This window comes from Euleptes europaea, chromosome 19 (genome assembly GCF_029931775.1).
Source record: "Euleptes europaea isolate rEulEur1 chromosome 19, rEulEur1.hap1, whole genome shotgun sequence".
NCBI lineage: Eukaryota > Metazoa > Chordata > Lepidosauria > Squamata > Sphaerodactylidae > Euleptes > Euleptes europaea.
The window spans coordinates 4,084,707-4,105,395 of NC_079330.1; the positions used below are offsets into that span (position 1 = coordinate 4,084,707).

The window sequence follows — 20,689 nt, forward strand, 5'->3', positions numbered from 1 at the left end:
CCTACAACCAGGTCATCAGAAGGGTGGACCTGGCCACTCTCTGAAGATGTTCTCATACCAACCCTCAGAATTACAGGTTCAAGTGAATATCCAGGCAGAACAGTCAAAATGGCAGCATCTAGGTTTTCAGTCTCCAGTCGGTACCAAACTGGTATGGCGACACAAGCCCCCAACTATAAGGGCACAACACAGGGAAAGACCCTCCTTGTGACAGCAAGAGCCGTTTCCACCAGTTCCTTTGCATGAATGACCCATGTGGAGAATTTCTTCCGATGTAGTTTCGTCCACTGGATGAGAACTGGCTGTTTGGGGAATGCTTCGGGTCACGATCCACCAACTTGCACTGCAGTCAAGGCTTAGCACCTGGTATATTCACTGCCGTCTTCCTCCAAATTCTGTTCCCTCCGCAGCCAGCGTAAGAGAGGGGAACCAATCAAGAACACCACTTAGATGACAGCCAAGAATTGGTGAGAGACGGCATCACGAGGTTCTGCTGGTTTGTCAGTTGTTTGGAACGTGGGTGGCTGTGGCACCCCCACCCCCAGATCAAGATTTGCATATCGAGCTCTCTCAAAGCAGCTGGTTTTGGTTTGGCATAGTGATGGGGAACAGTCTTCAAGCCAACATCGGCCAAAGGTCTGCACCAACAGATGTACGTGTAGGGGAAAGAGGGCCATTTGTCCGGAGATGCCACAGCCAATCCAACTTCACTTGATTTCGTGTGCAAGCCAGTCCTCCCAACAGGGGTCATTGATAGAGAAGGTAACTCTTGAGGGATTCGGGAAGCGGCAGTTCGGGGATCTCGCTCAGCCGATCCTTGCCCAGCGCGAGGCGCACAGAACGCCGGCAGAGGTCCATCAGAGGCAAAGGCTCAGCTGCAGAAGGGAGGAGAGACAAGAAAGCCATTAGTGGTCAATGACGCGGACGCAAGAGGATATCCCAGAAATAGAGAAACGGCAACAAAAAATGTCAGAATATGCAGTGATGGCCAAATTAACCAGTGTGCTGACAGGGAGAATGATGAATTAATTTCAAAAGAATTGGATGTACTACTCTGAATATGCAAACCTGAAGTTATAAAACGAGATACTAGTAATTATATATGTTGGTGTAGAGATTGTTGAATGAAATTGTGTTAAGTTAAGCAAAACTATAGCAGAAATGCCAGATAGGCATTATAATTTTAAATGCAAAACTTAGAAATATCAGATAATATCATAGTACAAATAGAATAGAAGGATTATATAACTACTAAGATGATTATGTTTTGTGATTTCAAGAACTGTTAAACATTAATCCTGGAAGAAGCCCAATTTGTGCGTGATTTGGGAATGTAAACAGTGTATGTTGTGTTATGTTAAAATTGAATAAAATATATTAAAAAGAAGAAGCTGTCCGTGGTGAACCCAAAGTTGGAATGCCTGAACGAGAGACAACGCAGTTGCCTGACTTCAGGCAATGCAATCCAGTGGTCCTCTGGTCAGGAGACACTGGACTCCAATCTAGCTGTCCTACTGAAGACCAATACAGCCACCCTCTGCAACTACATACAGGATTTGTTGTAGAATATGCTTACAGGGTACTCAGTCCCTCTGCTTGGAGGGAGTGGGCCCTGATCAACAGAAACTTATGCCAAGAAAAAATGCAAAAAGGAGCCTTGCCACACTTGAAAAGCCAAGAATGAATTCACACATGCCACTGAGCCCTTCCCAGACCTTCTCCCACTGACAGGTGTATGCGAGAAGAGCACAGAGGCAGTTTGAAATACACTTAACATCAGAAAGGCCCTGCTGGATCAGACCAAGGCTCATCAAGTCCAGCAGTCTGTTCACACAGTGGCCCAACCAGGTGCCTCCAGGAAACCCACAAACAAGACGACTGCAGCAGCATTGTCCTGCCTGTGTTCCAAAGCACCTACTATAATGGGCATGCTCCTCTGATCCTGGAGAGAATAGATACCCATCATGACTAGTAGCCATTGATAGCTCTCTCCTCCATGAATATGTCCACTCCCCTCTTAAAGCCTTCCAAGTTGGCAGCCATCACCACCTCCTGGGGCAGGGAGTTCCACAATTTAACTATGCAATGTGTACTATGTGTTATTCCTTCATGTTTCTAGCCACATTTGACAGTTGACAATTCATATTATTCACATGAAGCTGCCTTATACTGAATCAGACCATCGGTCTGTTAAGGTCAATATTTTCTGCTCAGACCGGCAGCAGCTCTCCACTGGTTTCTGGTCAAGGTCTTTCACTTCACCCACTACATAGTCCTTCCAAACTGGAGATGCCAGGGATTGAACCTGGCTTCTTTTCAGTTGACTTTATTTCTCTCTCTCTGCATTGCGATCTGCTGATTAGTGCCATCCTTCAAAGGGATGTCTGGCCACAGAGAGAGGCGGAAAGAGCAGAGGAGACCAGCCAGGGCGCTCCCTGCATGCCAAGCCGATGCTCTCCCACTGAGCCACGGGCCTTCCCTGACTATCCCATCCCAGCCTTTCTGCCCTTGGCAGCACATGTGAGATTCGGGCTTCTCCCAGCCATCGCTCTGCAATTAGTTTCATAGCTCTGGAATTTCAACCGGTTTCTGTACAGCTCCCACTTACACTACACACGAGTGTAGCGAACGGCTCTGGAACGGCAATACACAAGCCAGACCAAATCCGGAGCCAGCTGCGAGGGTTGGCTGCTGTTGTCAGATACGGGACTGTGTCCCACGGCAGAAATCTAAGGAGACTGCATCCTGTTTTCAAAGGTTTCCTGAAAGGGCTTCTGCAGGCAGGACACCTGCAAGCCGGCAACGTCACAGAGCAGGGCTATAAAAACTCCTTTCTCTGGGCAAACTTCACAGCGGTGACCTGTTTCCAGCTGCAGTTTCCTCCCCAGACAGATTTTCCACTGAGGTAGTTGAAGACATGAGCCTTGATCAGAAACTACCGCGGTTCCAGCTTGGAAAAGGAAAAAAGGCTGCAAAGCTTTTGAAACATGAAGTCATTGGCGAAACCAGATCTCACGTCCACTGGGGAGGCTGTGCCAGATCAACGGTTCAGCGTTGGCTTGTCAACGCCAACGGCTCCCAGAGAGCTAAACCGATTCAGCTGGGTTAACCAGGGGAGCATTCAGACAACATGCTAAGCCAAACCCTGGTTAGAAGTAACCTTGGAAGGCAGGTGGCCCCAAAACCAGGGGCTTCATTGGCACCCAATAGGGATCTGCTCAGTAGGGCAGAAGGAAAAGAGGAAGACCCAACAAGAGATGGACTGACTCAATAAAGGAAGCCACGGCCCTCAGTTTGCAAGATCTGAGCAAGGCTGTTAAAGAGAGGACATTGATTCATAGGGTCACCATGAGTCGGAAGTGACTTGACGGAACTTAACACACGTAGGAATCTCTAACCAGCGTTTGCAGCAACTGCAGTTGGTAACCATTGCAATCTGCTGATTAGTGCAATTGTTCAAAGGGATGTCTGGCCACAGAGCAAGGCGGAAAGAGCAGAGGAGACCAACCAGGGTTTTATACACACATTGAGTTTTGTTATTTGTGTTTGGTTGACTAACCAGAGATCTTTATGTCGAACATGGCTTGTTGCAACGTCTGAATGCCGCCAAGGGTTGTGAACCCTAGAACTTATTTCTCATGCCAGGACTGTGTACCCAGAGGTGCCCCCAAACCCTGCCTGGATGGCAATTCTTCCTCCACTGCATACCTACCATCAACCACTAAAGAGACATGCGGGATTTGAGGAGCTAGGGGCCAGAAGAGAAAGCATCAAAATAATGCAGATAAATGTTTGCAGAGCAGAGCAAAAATATCCTGTGAACAGATGTAATGATTCACCCCTTTGCCATCCAGGTTGGACTTATAATTATGGGCAGGGCCCACCTGATTCTGCCTTTGGACAGGACCTCGCAGATTACTGGTGCTGGGAATTCTAGCCTTTGAACCCTACTCATGACATATACTCAACTTTGAACCCAGACATTCCTCCTCCACCAATTCCGGCTTTGGGATGGTTAAAAATATATGGTGCAAGCCTGTGCCATGTGCCTTTCCCTTGATACAAGGAGCCAACATTTGAGCAGGGGTGGGTAGAAGATATACAGCAAGAGTTAACTTCTGCCGAACTACCCAACTTCTGCCAGACTACTCAACTTCAGCCGGACTACCCAAGCTCTTGGGGTATTCCTAAATTGCACAATGCGGTGGGAGAAGCCTTTCATCCTCCGTATGTCCTCTCCCCACCATGTGAGCCTAAAAAGAAAGAGAAGCAGCCAGCAAGTCTCTAAGCTACGGCTTCCTCTAAAGGAAGAGCGTCCAGGAGCGTACGCGCCATACTAGCCTAGCCAAGTGCAGGATAGGAAGCATCATCCCAATTGTCTTCATGGTAACTTACAAAACAGAACAAGGTGCTGGCCCTTAAGGCCTACAGAGGTCTATAAAATTATGCATGGTTTGGAGAGAGTGGACAGGGAGAAGCTTTTGTCCCTCTCTCGTCATAATAGAACGTGGGATCATCTGCTGAAGCTGGAAGCGGGGAGAGTCAAAACAGATAAAAGGAAGCATTTCTTCACACAATGCATAGTTTAATTGTGGAACTCCCTGCCCCAAGGATGTGGTGGTGGCTGCCAACTTGGAAGGCTTGAAGAGGGGAGTGGACACGTTCGTGGAGGAGAGGGGTATTCATGGCTACTAGTCAAAATGGAGTCTCGTCATGATGCAGACCTATTCTCTCCAGGATCAGAGGAGCATGGCTATTATATGAGGTGCTGTGGAACACAGGCAGGACAGTGCTGCTGCAGTCGTCTTGTTTGGGAGCTTCCTAGAGGCCCCTGGTTGGCCACTGTGTGAACAGACTGCTGGACTTGATGGGCCTGGGTCTGACCCAGCAGGGCTTTTCTTACATTCTTATGTTCTAAGGCTACAGAGAGGTTTGAAAATGTGGGCAGCACATACTGGAAAGCCATTACAATACAATGGCAGAGGACAAAGTTGGACAGCAGACTTTGAACAGGCCAACACTGAACACTTAGTCCCAGAATACAGCATTGATCTATGGCTGTTACAACCCAGGATGTAGGGTTGGCTTTAAAAAGATGATCAAGGAAATTCACGGAGGAAAGCTATCTTGGCCAATAGCCACTGGTGGACCCAAGTGGAACCTCCATGTTCAGAGCCAATCTACTCTGAAAGCCAGCTGTCAGCTATTGCCTTCATGCCCCCCTTTGTGGGAAAAGCAGAGGCTTGGGCCTAATCCAGCCCCGAAGGCTCTTCCGGCGGACCCCTTTGCCACTCGGGCAAACAGCTCAGCTGCAGAATTGAGACGTGCCCCCTTCCCGCTCGAGAAAGAAGGTTGCTTTCGCACTTCTGCCAAAACCCATTTGTAATTTGCTGGAGACCAATAAAAGTCAATATGTTCACTTAAGTGTTTACAGCTGGGACAAGCTGGGAACAGAAATGAGATCGTACCACACACCAAGGGGAGGGGGGGAGGAGAGAAAGCTAAAAAGCAGATGGGCCCGCAAGGCCTAGAAGACCAGACCTTTATCGAGTCATGCTCGAGGGCCTGGACTCTGCCCACAAACCCTCCCTTGTCATTAACAAGAGTTCCCTCTGCCATGTGAAGATAAGCAGGTAAGGCCCAAGGACCTTTTAAGAACAACTGGAAAAAATAAAGTCAACTGAAAAGAAGCCCTTGATCATCACTGCAGTCCAGGCTTGTTTTTTTTAGCAAGATACACCTGGATTTACATCTTATTTAGCCAAGCTTTTGCTCTAGAAGATCCTATTTTGTTTCTGCATGAAGAAGAAGAGTTGGTTTTTATACCCCGCTTTTCTCTACCGTAAGAAGTCTCAAAGCGGTTTACAATCCCCTTCCCTTCCCCCTACCAACAGACACCTTGAGAGGTAGGTGAAGCTGAGAGAGTTCTGAGAGAACTGTGACTAGCCCAGCAGGCTGCATGTGGAGGAGTGGGGAAATCAATCCTGGTTCTCCAGATTGGAGTCCACTGCTCTTAACCACTACACCACTCTGGCTCTTGACTTGATGCTGTGTCCAGACCTCTCTTGCCTGGAAGACCAACTCAGAGCAAGAAATCATTCAAAGATGCAACAAGGATCTCCTCTGAAGATAATTAGGAGAGATTTTGAATTATAATTAGGATAATTAGGAGAGATTTTGAATTATACAGCTGTACCTAAGAACATGAGACAGCTCAAAACCATGCTGGAAGGAAAGACAGAACAGCAAGTCACACAGAGACCCACAGGCAGCCTCTTCTGAGGCTGAGTACTTGGGGGCTCACAAGAACTTTAATTTCTCACAGCGCATTCTTCTGCTGGCAGGGTTTGGGAATGTGATGCCATTTGGGGTGAAAATGAAATGCACTCCCACATTTAAAGCTTTGGAAGATAACAGTGAAAGCCCTTTGCATCAAATTTTGGAAATACCATTCTGCAAATCTGGCTAAACAGATCATCAGCCACCAACACAATACCCATTTCAGGTTTCCATTGCAACACATGAACACATGAAGCTGCCTTATACTGAATCAGACCCTGGGTCCATCCAAGTCAGTGTTGTCTGTCTACTCAGACCGGCAGCGGCTCTCCAGGGTCTCAGGCAGAGAGGTCTTTCACATCACCTACTTGCCTTGTCCCTTTAACTGGAGATGCCGGGGATTGAACCTGGGACCTTCTGCATGCCAAGCAGATGCTCTACCACTGAGCCACAGCCCCTCCCCTAACACAATGCCAATTTGCAAAGCAACCAATGTTTTGATCTCCTTTTAGTATAACCAGCTATGCGCACACAAGCCAGAAATAATATACTTACGGTCAAGCCCATTCAAGTATCGCATCTTAATTTCACAGTGGCCCCATACGGCACTCACAACGGGGTACAGCTTCTTCCCTTTGAGTCCTCGAAAGGCAACCCCCATGTACTGCCCATCCACGATGAAGCTCAACGTCCCGTCATCCATGTCTAGCACCACCAAGAAAGAGTCCGGCACGATGAAGGTTTCATCCGGCTCCAGAAAAGTAGGGTACGTCTTGCTCGGCTGGTTCTTCCCGTCGTGGTACAGCCGGTTCCGCCCGAGGTCCCATCCCCAGGACTCATGGTTGTTCCCGACCAGAGTCGTGTACCCGACAGAATGCAGGGGGGCCTCCGCCGTCGCCACGCCCACCACGGCGTGCGTGCCCCGCTGCCGCATGGCCCACGTTATCTGCCACACGTGGAGCCCCCGCGTGTATCCCACTTTGCCCCGGATGGCGTCTGTGCTCTGGGCCACCGGATGCCGGTGAAATATGAGCTTGTCGTCCTCCTTCACGAAGACGTTGAGTGAGCGGTCGTCGTTGTTCCACGAATGCATCAGCTGGACCTCACGGGAGACGGGGGGCATGTCCAGCAAGAGGTCCAGCCGGGTGGGCTTACAGTAGTCCAGCCCCTGAAGTTCGTGCTTCAGCGGCCTGTAAGCCGGGTCCCTAATATCCACGGTCTTTATCCCTCCAGTGACTTTCTGCCCCATCTTGACTGTTGTCTGTCACCGGTTTCCAGACCACGGGGGTGAGTTCATCAATCGACCTTGCGCCGGCTGCCCCCAGTTGTCATTCGAGCCTTGGCGGAAATGGGGGGGAGAGGCAGGGAGGTTGCTAGGAGACTATGCTGAGATGCTCCTGCCAGTCAGGGTCGCCTAACAGATGGAAAGAAAACCAAGCCAGAAGGAAGAGTTAAACATTTAAAAAGGGCACAGGGTCTGGCCCCTCAACGTAAGAACATAAGAAAAGCCCTGCTGGGTCAGACCCAGGCCCATCAAGTCCAGCAGTTTGTTCACACCGTGGTCGACCAGGAGCCTCTAGGAAGCCCACAAGCAAGGCGACTGCAGCAGCATTACCCAGCCTGTGTTCCACAGCACCTAGTATATTCGACATGCTCCTCTGATCATGGAGAGAACAGGTATGCATCATGACTAGTATCCGTTTTAACTAGTAGCCATGAATAGCTCTCCATGTCCACTCCCCTCTTAAAGCCTTCCAAATTGGCAGCCATCACCACATCCTGGGGCAGGGAGTTCCACAATTTAACTATGCGCTGTATGAAGAAACACTTCCTTTTATCTGTTTTGAATCTCTCGCCCTCCAGCTTCAGCAGATGACCCCCGCGATCTAGTATTATGAGAGAGAAAAGCTCTCTCCAAACCATGCACAATTTTATAGACCTCTATCATGTCTCCCCAGAACCGCCTCCTTTCCAAGCTAAACAGCCCTCAGCCTCAAGAGACACAGAGCCTGTTTATCTCACCCAGAACGGGCGACCTTTGCTCCCCGCCCCTCACTCCATCCAACACCCTCCCGCCGGCCCCAACGAAGCAAAACGGCTGCCCACAAGCGGAAGGACGTCTTGGCCGGCTGCGGGCCAACCACTCTGACCTGCCGCTGCACAGAACGGGTTCCGGGGTTCCGGGGTTCTGCATTCCGCAAACAAAACCCTAGATTGTGATAGGACCCCGTTGCCTGGGAAGAAGGGGGACACGCACCCTGGTTGGCCGGCAACCATCTGCAAAGTTCTCCCCATCCACAAAGGTCTCTTGGCAGAAAGAAGAGGCGGCCACAACTCAGTTTATTCCTGTCAATTTGGGGAACTCGCATTTCCTAACACAGCCGGAAGGGTGCCCCCAATTCAATGCCTGAAGGACCGCTTACTCCCTTACAAACCTACTTGACAGCTACCGTCATCTTCCGAGGCCCTGCTTTCAGCCTTCAGAAATCAGGCGGGTGGCAACCTGAGAGAGGGAGGGCCTTCTTGGCTGTGGCACCAAAACCCTGGAACTCCCTTCCCCAGCGAGACTCGCCTGTCCTCTTCTGTTGTTGTGGGTGAAGACATGTCTCCTGTTCTCTCAGGGATCCCTTGTTCCTGCCCTATGTCTGAATTGCTGTTTTTATGGTTTCTTGTATGTGTATTTATCCAGCAGGTCACTTTGTATGTAGCGTTCCAAATGTGGTCCAGGAATTTATACAACAGTATTCTGGTACTTGCCTTTTTCCATCTCACAATAATCCTTAGCCCCCATGAGTTGCTGCTGCTGCACATCTGAGTTTTTCATTCAACATTTGCTGTTGGTTTTGTAGCCTTAAACAAGACCAGGTTTTTTAAAAAAAGAAAACTCTGCCAAGTTTCGGATGGCACCACAACCATTCACGCAAGATTCAGAAGTTTCACTGCACACGGAGGATCCGCTAGCAGAATTTGTTGACTTAATGAGGGTACTGTTTCCGAACGGTTTGGAAAAGGGATGGAAGCAGCCTATCCAAGCCACCTAACCTTGCAGCCATCACTGCGTCCTGTGGCAGAGAGTTCCAAGTGCTGCCTGAACGCCGGACGCAGCCAAACACCTCATTCCCACGAGGCAGCAGAAGGGCCGTGCTCCGTGCATCTCTAGGTTGGCAAGCATGCTCGCTTTTGCAGGGTGGGACAGCAAGAAGCATCAGGTTTCCTTCTTTTCTGGAACGGGTTTTTTCAGCTTGGCTGCGAAGCCAACCTTTCCTGGCTGCCTGCCCCGCCGTGACAAAGCTCCCCGGGGCTTGACAAAGACACCACTCGGCTGCTTCGATTACACGATCGGCGCACCCCGCCCTTCTCCCAAGCTCGTTTATCTTTCTAACCAAAAGGCCAGAGTCTCTTCCTCACATATAAAAGGCCTTCTGCTTTACCAAGGCGACTCAACCCTTCCAAGAATGACCTGACCGTTCCCAAGTATTCCTCGTTTGTAGATGAGCTCATTTTTAAATTAAAAAAAAAACATGCAAGCTTAATTTGTAGGACCTCAAGCCTGCCTGGAAGTAGAGACGTTATGAGCACATGAAGCTGCCTTCTACTCAGGCTGACCCTGGGTCCCTCAAAGTCAGTACTGTCTACTCAGAAAGGCAGCGGCTCTCCAGGGTCCCAGTAAGAGGTCTTTCACATCAATAACTTGCCTGGTCCCTTATCGGGAGATGCCGGGGATTGAACCTTGGACCTTCTGCATGCCAAGCAGATGCTCTACCACTGAGCCACAGCCCCTCCCCTCATGCTAGAGGTGCATGTTTTCCACCCCTACACAACGCAGGGAGCCACTATAGCAACTCAGGGTAAGGAAAATCTAGATTGCATCTACTCAGAGGCATTCCTGTTGACCAGTTTGATGAATATACATACACATGAAGCTGCCTTCTACTGAATCAGACCCTCCGTCCATCAAAGTCAGTATTGTCTACTCAGACCAGCAGCAGCTCTCCAGGGTCTCAGGCAGGGGTCTTTCACAATCACTTACTTGCCCAGTCCCTTTAACTGGAGATGCTGGAGATTGAACCTGGGACCTTCTGCATGCCAAGCAGATGCTCTACCACTGAGCCACAGTGAGCAATACCGTAGTATTGCTTTGATGCAGGATTAAAAATAACCTCCGACGAGTGAGCTAATGCTGAGTGTTACTCCCCCAAATGGACAGACTGAAAAGACTGAGGTTGCAAAGACTGTAGAAAACTTGGTTCTTCCCCCATTTTAATCTAGAGCCAAAATGGTGTAGTGGTTAACGTGTCAGACTAGGGCCTGGGAGACCCAGGTTTGAATCCCCACTTCACCATGAAAGTTCACTGGGACTGCCTTGGGAAAGTCACACGCTCTCAGCCTAACCTACTTCACAGGGTTGTCGTGAGAATAAAACGGAGGAGAGCGACGTCAGCCGCTCTGGATCTCCACTGGGGAGAAAGGCAGGGCATAACTGAAGGGAATAAATAACGCACATCACACGCCAATAACATGGTTGGACCATCCCGGACAACAATCACAAAAGATAGCAATGACGGAGTTGCTTGGGTGTCAACAGCCAGGCGCGGATACTGGCAAGACACCCAAGGCCAGGCACGCGCCACACCCAGCGAACCAAAGCAGCCACGAAAACCACTGACACAAAACATCCTAGAAAAGGCCGAATTCTCACGCTCTGAACCCTGATGAAGATGCAGATCTTTATCTCCCCACGCTGTGGTTTCCAACTGGGCCGTGGTCCCCGCCCGCCGCATCACCAGGGGTTTTTCCTAGCCAGGCACTGAAAGGCCTTGGAAATATCAACCGTGAATGCTCAAACTGGTATGCCTCCCAGTCTCCCCCTTTTATGAGGGGGAGGGGGGGAACCTTCCATGCTATTTCCGCATACCCAGGGCAGAAGATGCAAGGAACATCAGGGCCCTGCGGGACCTTAAAGACCTAAAGACCAGGCCTAGAGTTGAGGGCAGCCGCGGGTATCATCTTTCCTACCTCCCCTTCCTTTCTATGTTGTATGTCTATTTCAGGGGGCAACCTGCCCCTGTCTTGGACAATATGAGTGTACACATGAAGCTGCCTTAGACCGAATCAGACCCTCGGTCCATCAAAGTCCGTATTGTCTACTCAGACCAGCAGCAGCTCTCCAGGGTCTCAGGCAGGGGTCTTTCGCATCAACTACTCGCCTAGTCCCTTTAACTGGAGATGCCGGGGATTGAACCTGGGACCTTCTGCATGCCAAGCAGAGGCTCTACCACTGAGCCACAGCCCCTCCCCATGGCTCTCCAGGGTCTCAGGTAGAGGTCTTTCACATCACCTACTTGCCTAGTCCCTTTAACTCAGTGGTTCCCAACCTTTTTTTTACCATGGCCCACCTAAGCATCTCTAAAATCCTGATGCTCCCCCCCCCCGTGACATATATTTCTTATTATTCAAAAAGTGAACACCTATTCACGTCTAAAAGGCCATTAACCTGGTCTAAAGAAGCTTTCAAATTGCCCTGTGGGGCCTGTGCCCCATGTTGGGAATCACTGCTTTAATTGGACATGCCGGGGATTGAACCTGGGACCTTCTGCATGCCAAGCAGATGCCCTACCACTGAGCCACGGCCCCTCCCCGCTTGGCGCCATCTTGACTTTCGAGTTTGAGGGATTTCTAATTGTGGCTTTACGGTTTTAAAACTTAGAATTCTTTGTTAATTTATTTGTTTGTTATTATCGATGTATTTTAAACGCTGTCACCCGCCCTAAGCCGCAAAAATAAACAAACAAATAAAATAAGGAAAGCTGGCTTGCCTTGGCCCCGGCGGTTTTCACATTCCTGCTGTGCTTGGCAGCACCCGGTTAGCGGTTCTAGCAAGAGGTGCGCTCAGAGTCGGGAGCTGTGGTGTCCCCCTGCTTGGCTGCTCCCCATCGAGGGAGATCCTTCCAAGAGACCAGAAGCCAAAAACTGGACCAGAGCCCTCCACTTCCCGAAGGCTGAGTTCCTGCAGACCAGCAGCAGAAGAGGAACTCGCACCAAAGGCCTCCCTCGCCAACCCAGATGCTGCAGGGAAGGGAGCCCAGCTCTGCCTCCGGTCCTCTACGCACAAGCGGCCTTCTGCTCGGCAAAGACGCCAGACCGGAGGGGAGGGCGAAAGAGTGGAAAGGGTGGGAACTCGCTTTCTAAGAAAAATATATATATGTTGTTTTAAAACGTTTCCTGAAGTGAGGCAATCTCCCAAGGCCTGCGCCAGCAGCAGTCACAACCCTCGCTCACGACCAACATTGCATTTGGCATGGAAAGAAGCTGGAGTGATTCAGACCTCGTATAAAACACAGAGTGCGTTTCAAAAGCAACTGGACATTGGTTTAAAAAGGTACAGGGGAGACTGTAACGGGACTGGGAGCCTTGGTCAGTTGGGTAGCTTTACTGTGACAGCAACCAAGAGATGTTTGGCCTGAAGAGGAGAAGACTGAGAGGGGGACCTGATAACCACCTTTAAGTACTTGAAGGGCTGTCATGTAGAGGATGGTGCCGAGTTGTTTTCTGTTGCCCCAGAAGGTCGGACCGGAACCAACGGGTCAAAATAAAATCAAAAGAGTTTCTGTCTAGACATTAGGAAGAATTTTCTGACAGTTCGAGCGGTTCCTCAGTGGAACAGGCTTCCTCAGGTGGTGGTGAGCTCTCCTTCCCTGGAGGTTTTTAAGCAGAGGCTAGATGGCCATCTGTCAGCAAGGCTGATTCTATTACCTTAGGCAGATGATGAGAGGGGGGCATTTTGGCCATCTTCTGGGCATGGAGTAGAGGGGTCACTGTGGGTGTGGGGGGGGAGGTAGATGTGAATTTCCTGCCTTGTGCAGGGAGTTGGACTAGATGACCCTGGTGGTCCCTTCCAACTCTATGACTATGACAGTAAGAACTTCTCCTCCTCACATGCAAGAAACTCATCCAGGGCAAGCTGAGTCCACCGAATAAGCACCTAGGCTTCTCTCCATAGCAATGAATGGCAGCCATTTGTTTCGGCAGGAGGAACTGCTTCACTGTTGGAGGTGGATGCAGAACGGTTCCCTGGTGCAAAACCGGCTGGGCAAAGCCTTCCCTGGGAGGGACCCCGAGCTAGGACACAGTGGCTGTAAAGCGGCACTTTGGCCGAAGGGTGTAGAAAAAAAGATCTTGAGATTTCCAAGCCTTGACATTTCCTAGCTAAAATTTAAGCTGGTTCCTCCTCCATGGAAAGTATATTGGGATTTCTCCATAAGAACAAAAGAAAGGCCCTGCTGGACCAGACCCAGGCCCATCAAGTCCAGCAATCTGTTCACACAGTGGCCAACCGGGTGCCTCTAGGAAGCCCACAAGGAAGACGACTGCAGCAGCACCATCCTGCCTGTGCTCCACAGCACCTAATATAATAGGCATGCTCCTCTGATCCTGGAGAAAATAGGCATGCATCATGACCAGTATCCATTTTAACAAGTAGCCATGAATACCTGTTTCCTCCATGAACATGTCCACTCCCCTCTTAAAGCCTTCCAAGTTGGAGCATCACTATAACCTGGGGCAGGGAGTCCCACAATTTCACTAGTGTCGCGTGAAGAAATACTTCCTTTTATCAGTTTTGACTCTCTCATCCTCCAGCTTCAGCAGAGGTATACTCTGCCCCACGGAGCACAGCCAAGAGCAGCGAGGAATGTTTAACTGCAGCTTTAGGGTTACTTGCTTGCAAGAAGACACATGAAGCTGCCTTCATCTATCAAAGTCAGTATTGTCTACTCAGACTGGCAGCGACTCTGCCCAGTCTCAGGCAAAGGTCTTTCCTATCACCTACTGCCTGATCTGTTTTAACCAAAGAGGCCAAGGGTTGAACCCGAGACCTTCTGCATGCCAAGCAGATGCTCTGCCACTGAGCCACGGCCCCTCCCCATCATCAGGAAAGTGAAAATTTGACCCGCTTCCTGACTTGTAAGGAAAGTGAACATTTGACCTGTTTACTCACAGCAGTAAGCCCCACCTCCCCTTCCGATATTCTGGCCAGCAAGTTCAGAGTTCAAGATGACAGTCCGCGTTAGGATTGTGCTGGTGCGCCCGCTCGCAAGCGTCCACTTTAAAGCCCCACGCAACATTTCTGGCTATCCAGAGCTGTTTATACAACAGATGACTGGCAGGAAGAGGGAAACACTCATGTTTCCTGGAAGCCGCATCAGCAATGCAACAACACACACACACACAAAAAAAACACAACCCAAACATTGGCAGGCAGCATGAAAGCCCTCCTAGGTGAGCTCCAAGTGAATCCTCCTCTCTAGCTGCTAACACAATATAAGCAGCCTCCCAAATGATTCGCAGCCAGCACAGAAGAAGCCCAGCCAGGGCAAAAACCTCAGGCCCAGCCAAGCCCGGCTCCCATTTGTTCGGGGAGGCCAGCCGTGCCTCTAAGCGGGCTACATGCAAGGCATGAAAACGCTTCCTCTTTCGCATGAAGCCTTCTGGTCATCAGAAGGAGCATTTTTGAGCACAGAGGATCCATCTAGGAATTATAGCCACCAGTTGCTGGAGCCGGGGCCTGTGAACCTGGTTTAAGTCTTTAAATAGTTTTTTATAAACACTGAACCGCAGGTCTGCTAGATCAGACCAGGGTTTCCTCTACCTTAGTTTCCCATTTACCAGCAGGGTTTAGCAGATGCTTCTGAGATGCCCTTAAAGAGAGCATGAAGGCAACCTTCCCTCCGCCCCCCCCCCCCGGCAGCAACAGCTATTCGAAGGTACACTGTCCCCATAGATGGAGGTTCCACCTCTCCATCATGAATGAGTAGCTATTGATTACCTTATTTTCCACAGAGGTGAGGGTTCTAGAAGGCAGGTATGGACAGCTCTTGGTATAGTGAGCCAGCTTGGTATAGTGGTTAAGAGCGGTGGTTTGGAGCGGTGGGCTCTGATCTGGAGAACCGGGTTTGATTCCCCACTCCTCCACATGAGCCGCGGAGGCTAATCTGGTGAACTGGATCTGTTTCCCCGCTCCTCCACACGAAGCCAGCCGGGGGACCTTGGACTAGTCACATTCTCTCAGCCCCACCTACCTCACAGGGTGTCTGTTGTGGGGAGGGGAAGGGAAGGTGATTGTAAGCCGGTTTGGTTCTCCCTTAAGTGGTAGAGAAAGTCAGATTATAAAAACCAACTCCTCTTCTTGTCCCCCAAACCCAACCGCATTTCCCAGTTAACCGGGAACTGAAGTTCACCAGCCCTGTCCAACTCTTATTCGACTATCCACCGCTGCAAGCCCTTTCCAACCCGCATATGAAAACCTCAAAGGGTTCCCAAATGAATGTCCTCCACTGGATTTCCCCAACCGTTAGGAAATCCATTCTGCTGAGGGGGGAAAAACCATGGGAAAGGAGATGTGACCAAAGAATCAATAACGCTGCCAGACCTGCAACTAATCATTTCCAAACTGATCTCTATATGATTTGCGCTCACATAATGAGCACTCTTGTGTGAGCTAATGATTTGCACGTTCGTATTGCTACGGTATTGCACAGGTATTGCGGCTACCTGTGTAGCAATGCGACTCACAGAATGACTGCACTCCTGGGTGGGGGGCTGGCTCTCTGGGGACAAAAGCCACCCTATACTCGCCTCTTAACACCTCCGAAACACCCCAAAATAAGGATCTGATCCCTTGTGAAGCTGGACAGCGGGACAACACGCCCCACAGGAACGCCCGCAACCGAGGCGGCTCGCTTGCGCGAGACAGCTTTATTGAGGGCGGCATTTAATACAAGCAGTCATAGGTTGTGATTTTAAATTTATTTTTTGTGTGTGTATTTATGTACACTATTTTACCTATTCTAATTATATGGTAAGCTGCCTCGAGCTCTGCCAGGAAGAAAGGCAGCTAATAGAAGTTGCAAATGGATGAATATGTCTACAGCATTTGAGCGTCTGCTCAAGGGGCCTCCGATTCGTCTTCTACATCCGTCCTGGAGGGCCAAGAACTAACCGGCAAAATCTGGGGAATGAGATCACTCCAAGACAGGAAGGTGGCCTCCAGCTAATTGGACACCCCCCTCATGCCTTTCTTCCTGGACCGAGATTGAACCGCACACAGCTGTCCTGGAAGCCGCTCAGAGCACTGGCTAATTAGCGGGGAACTCAACATGCCGGGCTGGCAAAGCGCCTCCGGCCGGCCCTGGGTATCGTCCGGATGATGGCAGGAAGAGAGATGCATATTGGCGTGCTGCTTTGCAAACGCTCGGGGGACGCTCACCTCCGTGGCTGTTGTATTCCAGGCACGCTTCTTCCTGTGCTATTTTTATGCATCGCTTGAGGGCTGGCGTGGCGTAGTGGTTAGAGCATCAGACCAGGGGCTGGAACGGATGAGTTCGAATCCCCGCTCTGCCGCGGACGCTCGCCAGGTGACTCTTAGTGTTGTCGCAATCTCGCATCCTAATCTCCCCTCACGAGCAGCGATGTGGGGTGGGAAATTGTCCAATGCTACATTTTTCCATGGATAATTTTAAATACATGAACACATGAAGCTGCCTTATACTGAATCAGACCCTCAGTCCATCAAAGCCAGTATTGTCTAAGACCGGCAGCAGCTCTCCAGGGTCTCAGGCAGGGGGCTTTCACATCACCTACTTGCCCGGTCCCTTTAATTGGAGATGCCAGGGATTGAACCTGGGACCTTCTGCATGCCAAGCAGATGCTCTACCACTAAGCCACAGCCCCTCCCCAACACATGAAGCTGCCTTATATTGAATCAGACCCTCGGTCCATCAAAGTCAGTATTGTCTACTCAGACTGGCAGTGGCTCTCCAGGGTCTCAGGCAGGGGTCTTTCACATCATCTACTTGCCTGGTCCCTTTAACTGGAGATGCCGGGGACTGAACCTGGGACCTTCTGCATGCTGAGCAGATGCTCTACCACTGAGCCACGGCCCCTCCCCAGTCCTTATCTACTGTCGTCAGAGGAGTTGTGCTGCAAATCAGTCCTGTCAGATGGGTTAAATATGGGGGATGAAGCAGGGACAAACCCCAGCAGTGTTTGTACATGTGTGTTTGCCTTCCTTGTTTTGTGTGTGTGTGTGTGATTTGCCATCCAGTCACAACAGACTTAAGGCAACCCCACAGTGTTTTTAAGGCAGGAGACTAACAGAGGTGGTTTGTTATTGCTTACCTCCTTGGTGGTCTCCTATCCAAGTGCCAACCAGGGCTGGCCCTGCTTCACTTCCCAGATCTGACAAGATTGGGCTAACCTGGGCTATCCAGGTCAAGGCAGAGATGAAGACGGGGTTTGCCATTGCCTGCCTCTGCGTAGCAACCCTGGACTTCCTCGGTGGTCTCCCATCCAACCACTAACCAGGGCCAACCCTACTTAGCTTTGGAGATCTTACAAGATTGTGCTAGCCTGGAATACCCAGGTCAGGGCTCCTTCTAATTAAATTTGAAAAGCCACATCATGGCTCAAAAGGTTGTTGCTGCAAGGTTTATCTGGAGGAAGGAACAACAATGGGAAAATCCACTTTGGGTACCAATGAGGAAGAAAAGGAGCATATAAAGAAAAATTAAGCACTGTTTGAGAGAGAATTAACATCAGAAGCCACCTCCTACCAAATCAGACCATGTACTTTGGTCACATTATGAGAAGACAAAAGTCACTGGAAAAGACAATAATGTTAGGAAAAGTGGAAGGTGGCAGGAAAAGAGGAAGACCCAAAGTGAGATGGATTGACCCCATCAAGGAAGCCACGGCCCTCAGGCTGTTAACGAGAGGGCATTTTGGAGGTCACTGATTCATAGGGTCGCCATGAGCCGGAAGCGACTTGACGGCACTCAACACACACACATCTGGCTCAGAATTGCTGCAGCTGTTGAGAGTCTCAAGCAGAGAAACGCCTCTCTCCCCCCACCTGCCCAGACCATCAACCTGGGATCTTTCAGCTGGAAATGCCAGGGAACCTCTGCCTATAAAGCAGATGCTGAACCACAGAAGTTCATTTAAATGGTAATACTGCATTTCCAGGGAAATTCCAGAGGCACTTAAAGCAACAAAACAAAGAGGATCAGATAAGCCACAATATAGTGCCAGAAGATGCAATTAGAGAAGCCAGCAAAATCAACAACCATCTGACTCAGGGCATTAATTATTCCCCAAAGCCTGGGAGAACCAAAGTGCCTTCGCTCCACCAGATGAACACTTAAACGGCTTCGAGGTCAAGGCTCAAAGGCAAGGGGCCACTGCAGAAGAAGCCCTGCCTTTTGTGGGCACCTGAGTCAGCTTGGCGGGGGGGGGGCATGTTGGCACACTCCTGTGGGGAGCAGGCTGCCCTCCAGGTCCCCAGATGCGTGCCATTCGGGGCATTAAAGCTCAGCCCTGTCACTCTGGAGCTCTGCACAGAAATAAAGCAGCCATGGGAATAGAGCCAGCGTGTTATAGTGGTTAAGAGCGGTGGGCTCTGATCTGGAGAACTGGGTTTGATTCCCCACTCCTCCACATGAGCGGCGGAGGCTAATCTGAACTGGATTTGTTACCCCGCTCCTCCACACGAAGCCAGCTGGGTGACCTTGGGCTAGTCACAGCTCTGTTAGAGCTCTCTCAGCCCCACCTACCTCACAGGGCGTCTGTTGTGGGGAGGGGAAGGGAAGGTGATTGTAAGCCGGTTTGAGTCTCCCTTACGTGGTAGAGAAAGTCGGCATATAAAAACCAACTCTTCTTCTTGGGGGCTTCCTAGAGGCCCCTAGTTGGCCCCTGTGTGAACAGACTGCGGGACTTGATGGGTCTGGGTCTGATCCAGCAGGGCTTTTCTTATGTTCTTCTTCTAATTTGTAAGGGGCTCTGCCATCACTTCCAGCCCTTTCCAGGTGATACCTTAATTGGCTTCTGCGTTCCTTGGAGGTGCAATCTGGGCATACCAACAGATGAAGTTGGAAAGTGCATTCCACATGGATCACTTGTGGAAGGGAAGAAAGGAAGTGGGGCGTGTTGTCCACCCTGTACTGAAACGGTTCTCAGGGTGAAGTGTGGGAACCCACTGAGTCAGGGCTGCGGACACTGCCCAGGAAGAGAATTAAGCCAAGTGGCAGGGTGTTATCAGGCACGCCGCTTGAACATCTACTTTGCATAATTTGTTCTGGCTTCGTTCATCGTGGGAAGCGTACCACCCCTCCAAGTACTATTGTTCAGTCACCTGCCTGGCATTACCCACGTGCAAATCTGCCTTGGCAGCCATGAGGGCCAGGAACTTGCTTTAATAAACCAGAAGCGCAGTTCCTGCCACTGATATCCCAGGCTGCCCTGCTACTCAAGGCACGCACATGGCTTTGCGCACAACCGGAGGCAGCGAAATAGACTGCCTAAGAAGCCTGCCAATCAACACAAACAGAAGAAGAAGAGTTGTTTCTTATACCCCGCTTTTCTCTACCAAAAGGAGTCTCAAAGCATCTTACAATCACAATCCTTTCCCCTCCCTGCAACAGGCCCCTTGTGAGGTAGGTGGGGCTAACAGAGTTTGGAGAGAAGTGTGACTAGCCCAAGGTCACCCAGCAGGCTTCATGTGGAGGAGTGGAGAAACCAACCTGGTTCACCAGATTAGAGTCCGCTGCTCATGTGGAGGAGTGAGGAATCAAGGCCGGTTCTCCAGATCAGAGTCCACCGCTCCAAACCGCCGCTCTTAACCACTACATGCTAGTGTTTACACCCGATTGCCCCGTTTTATTTCATAGCATTTTAGCCCTCTCTTTTGAAACTAGACCCAAACATACAGTTAAATCCATAAAGCCTAACAATTAAGAACTAGGCGGCAGGGTCAAAAGCCCTCCTGAGTAATACTACCTTATGCAGCTGGTGAGATCCCAGCAAAATGGAAACCTTCCATAAATCAGGAACAGCCAGCGGCCAGCAAGAGTACTATTTTTAGGGGCCCCGGTCTAAGTATGCCACGCAGACCCCGGTGTGCTGTTAAGCGCCAGCCTAGCCGGTTTTCCAGGGGCTGGAGGGGATGCGTTGCAAACTTAAGACCTGCTCCGAGGAGCTGCTAGTTCCTTGCTCTCGTTTCGGTTCTTAGGCTAAGAAAGCAAGCTTGCAGGGGAGACGGCGCTTCCTGCCACCCCTCGGTCAGGCCGGCAGCGGAAACAGCTCCCCTAAGACGGTTTCGGTGGTTAGGCCTGGCTGCTATGCTTCCTTCGAAAACAAAATTTGACCTGAATGGCTGCAGCGGCGGCAAAATACCCATTCTCTCGCCTCCTTACCTCCATTCAGCAACTGCCAAATCACGTGCCAGGATATAAGGGACTATGAAAACGTCTACAGCTCACGACAACCTATAAAACCAAAGAGGATGCCTTCTGCAACTCTGCATGGTTTGCTAGCCTTGCTCCTTTCTTGCCAGCCTCCATGGGGCGGGGGGGGGGGG

General features: G+C 50.3%; 1 protein-coding gene across 1 annotated transcript; it reads right to left on the minus strand.

Moving 5' to 3' along the window:
- Positions 1 to 696: 696 nt before the first annotated feature.
- SPSB1 (splA/ryanodine receptor domain and SOCS box containing 1) lies at positions 697 to 7,537 on the minus strand. The gene is made up of 2 exons (XM_056865289.1): positions 6,835 to 7,537; positions 697 to 875 (listed from the first exon to the last, which is right to left on the minus strand). Exons 1-2 carry the CDS (start codon positions 7,526 to 7,528, stop codon positions 748 to 750), a joined length of 822 nt encoding a protein of 273 aa, XP_056721267.1. The 5' UTR covers positions 7,529 to 7,537; the 3' UTR covers positions 697 to 747.
- Positions 7,538 to 20,689: the final 13,152 nt, after the last annotated feature.

What these genes read in the sequence shown, in the direction of transcription:
- SPSB1 (XM_056865289.1), bottom strand. Translation starts at nt 7,528, where the DNA reads ATGGGGCAGAAAGTCACTGGAGGGATAAAGACCGTGGATATTAGGGAC. An exon ending in ATACTTGAATGGGCTTGACC is followed by an intron (nt 876 to 6,834) that starts GTAAGTATATTA and finishes TCCCTTCTGCAG; the next exon opens with CTGAGCCTTTGCCTCTGATG.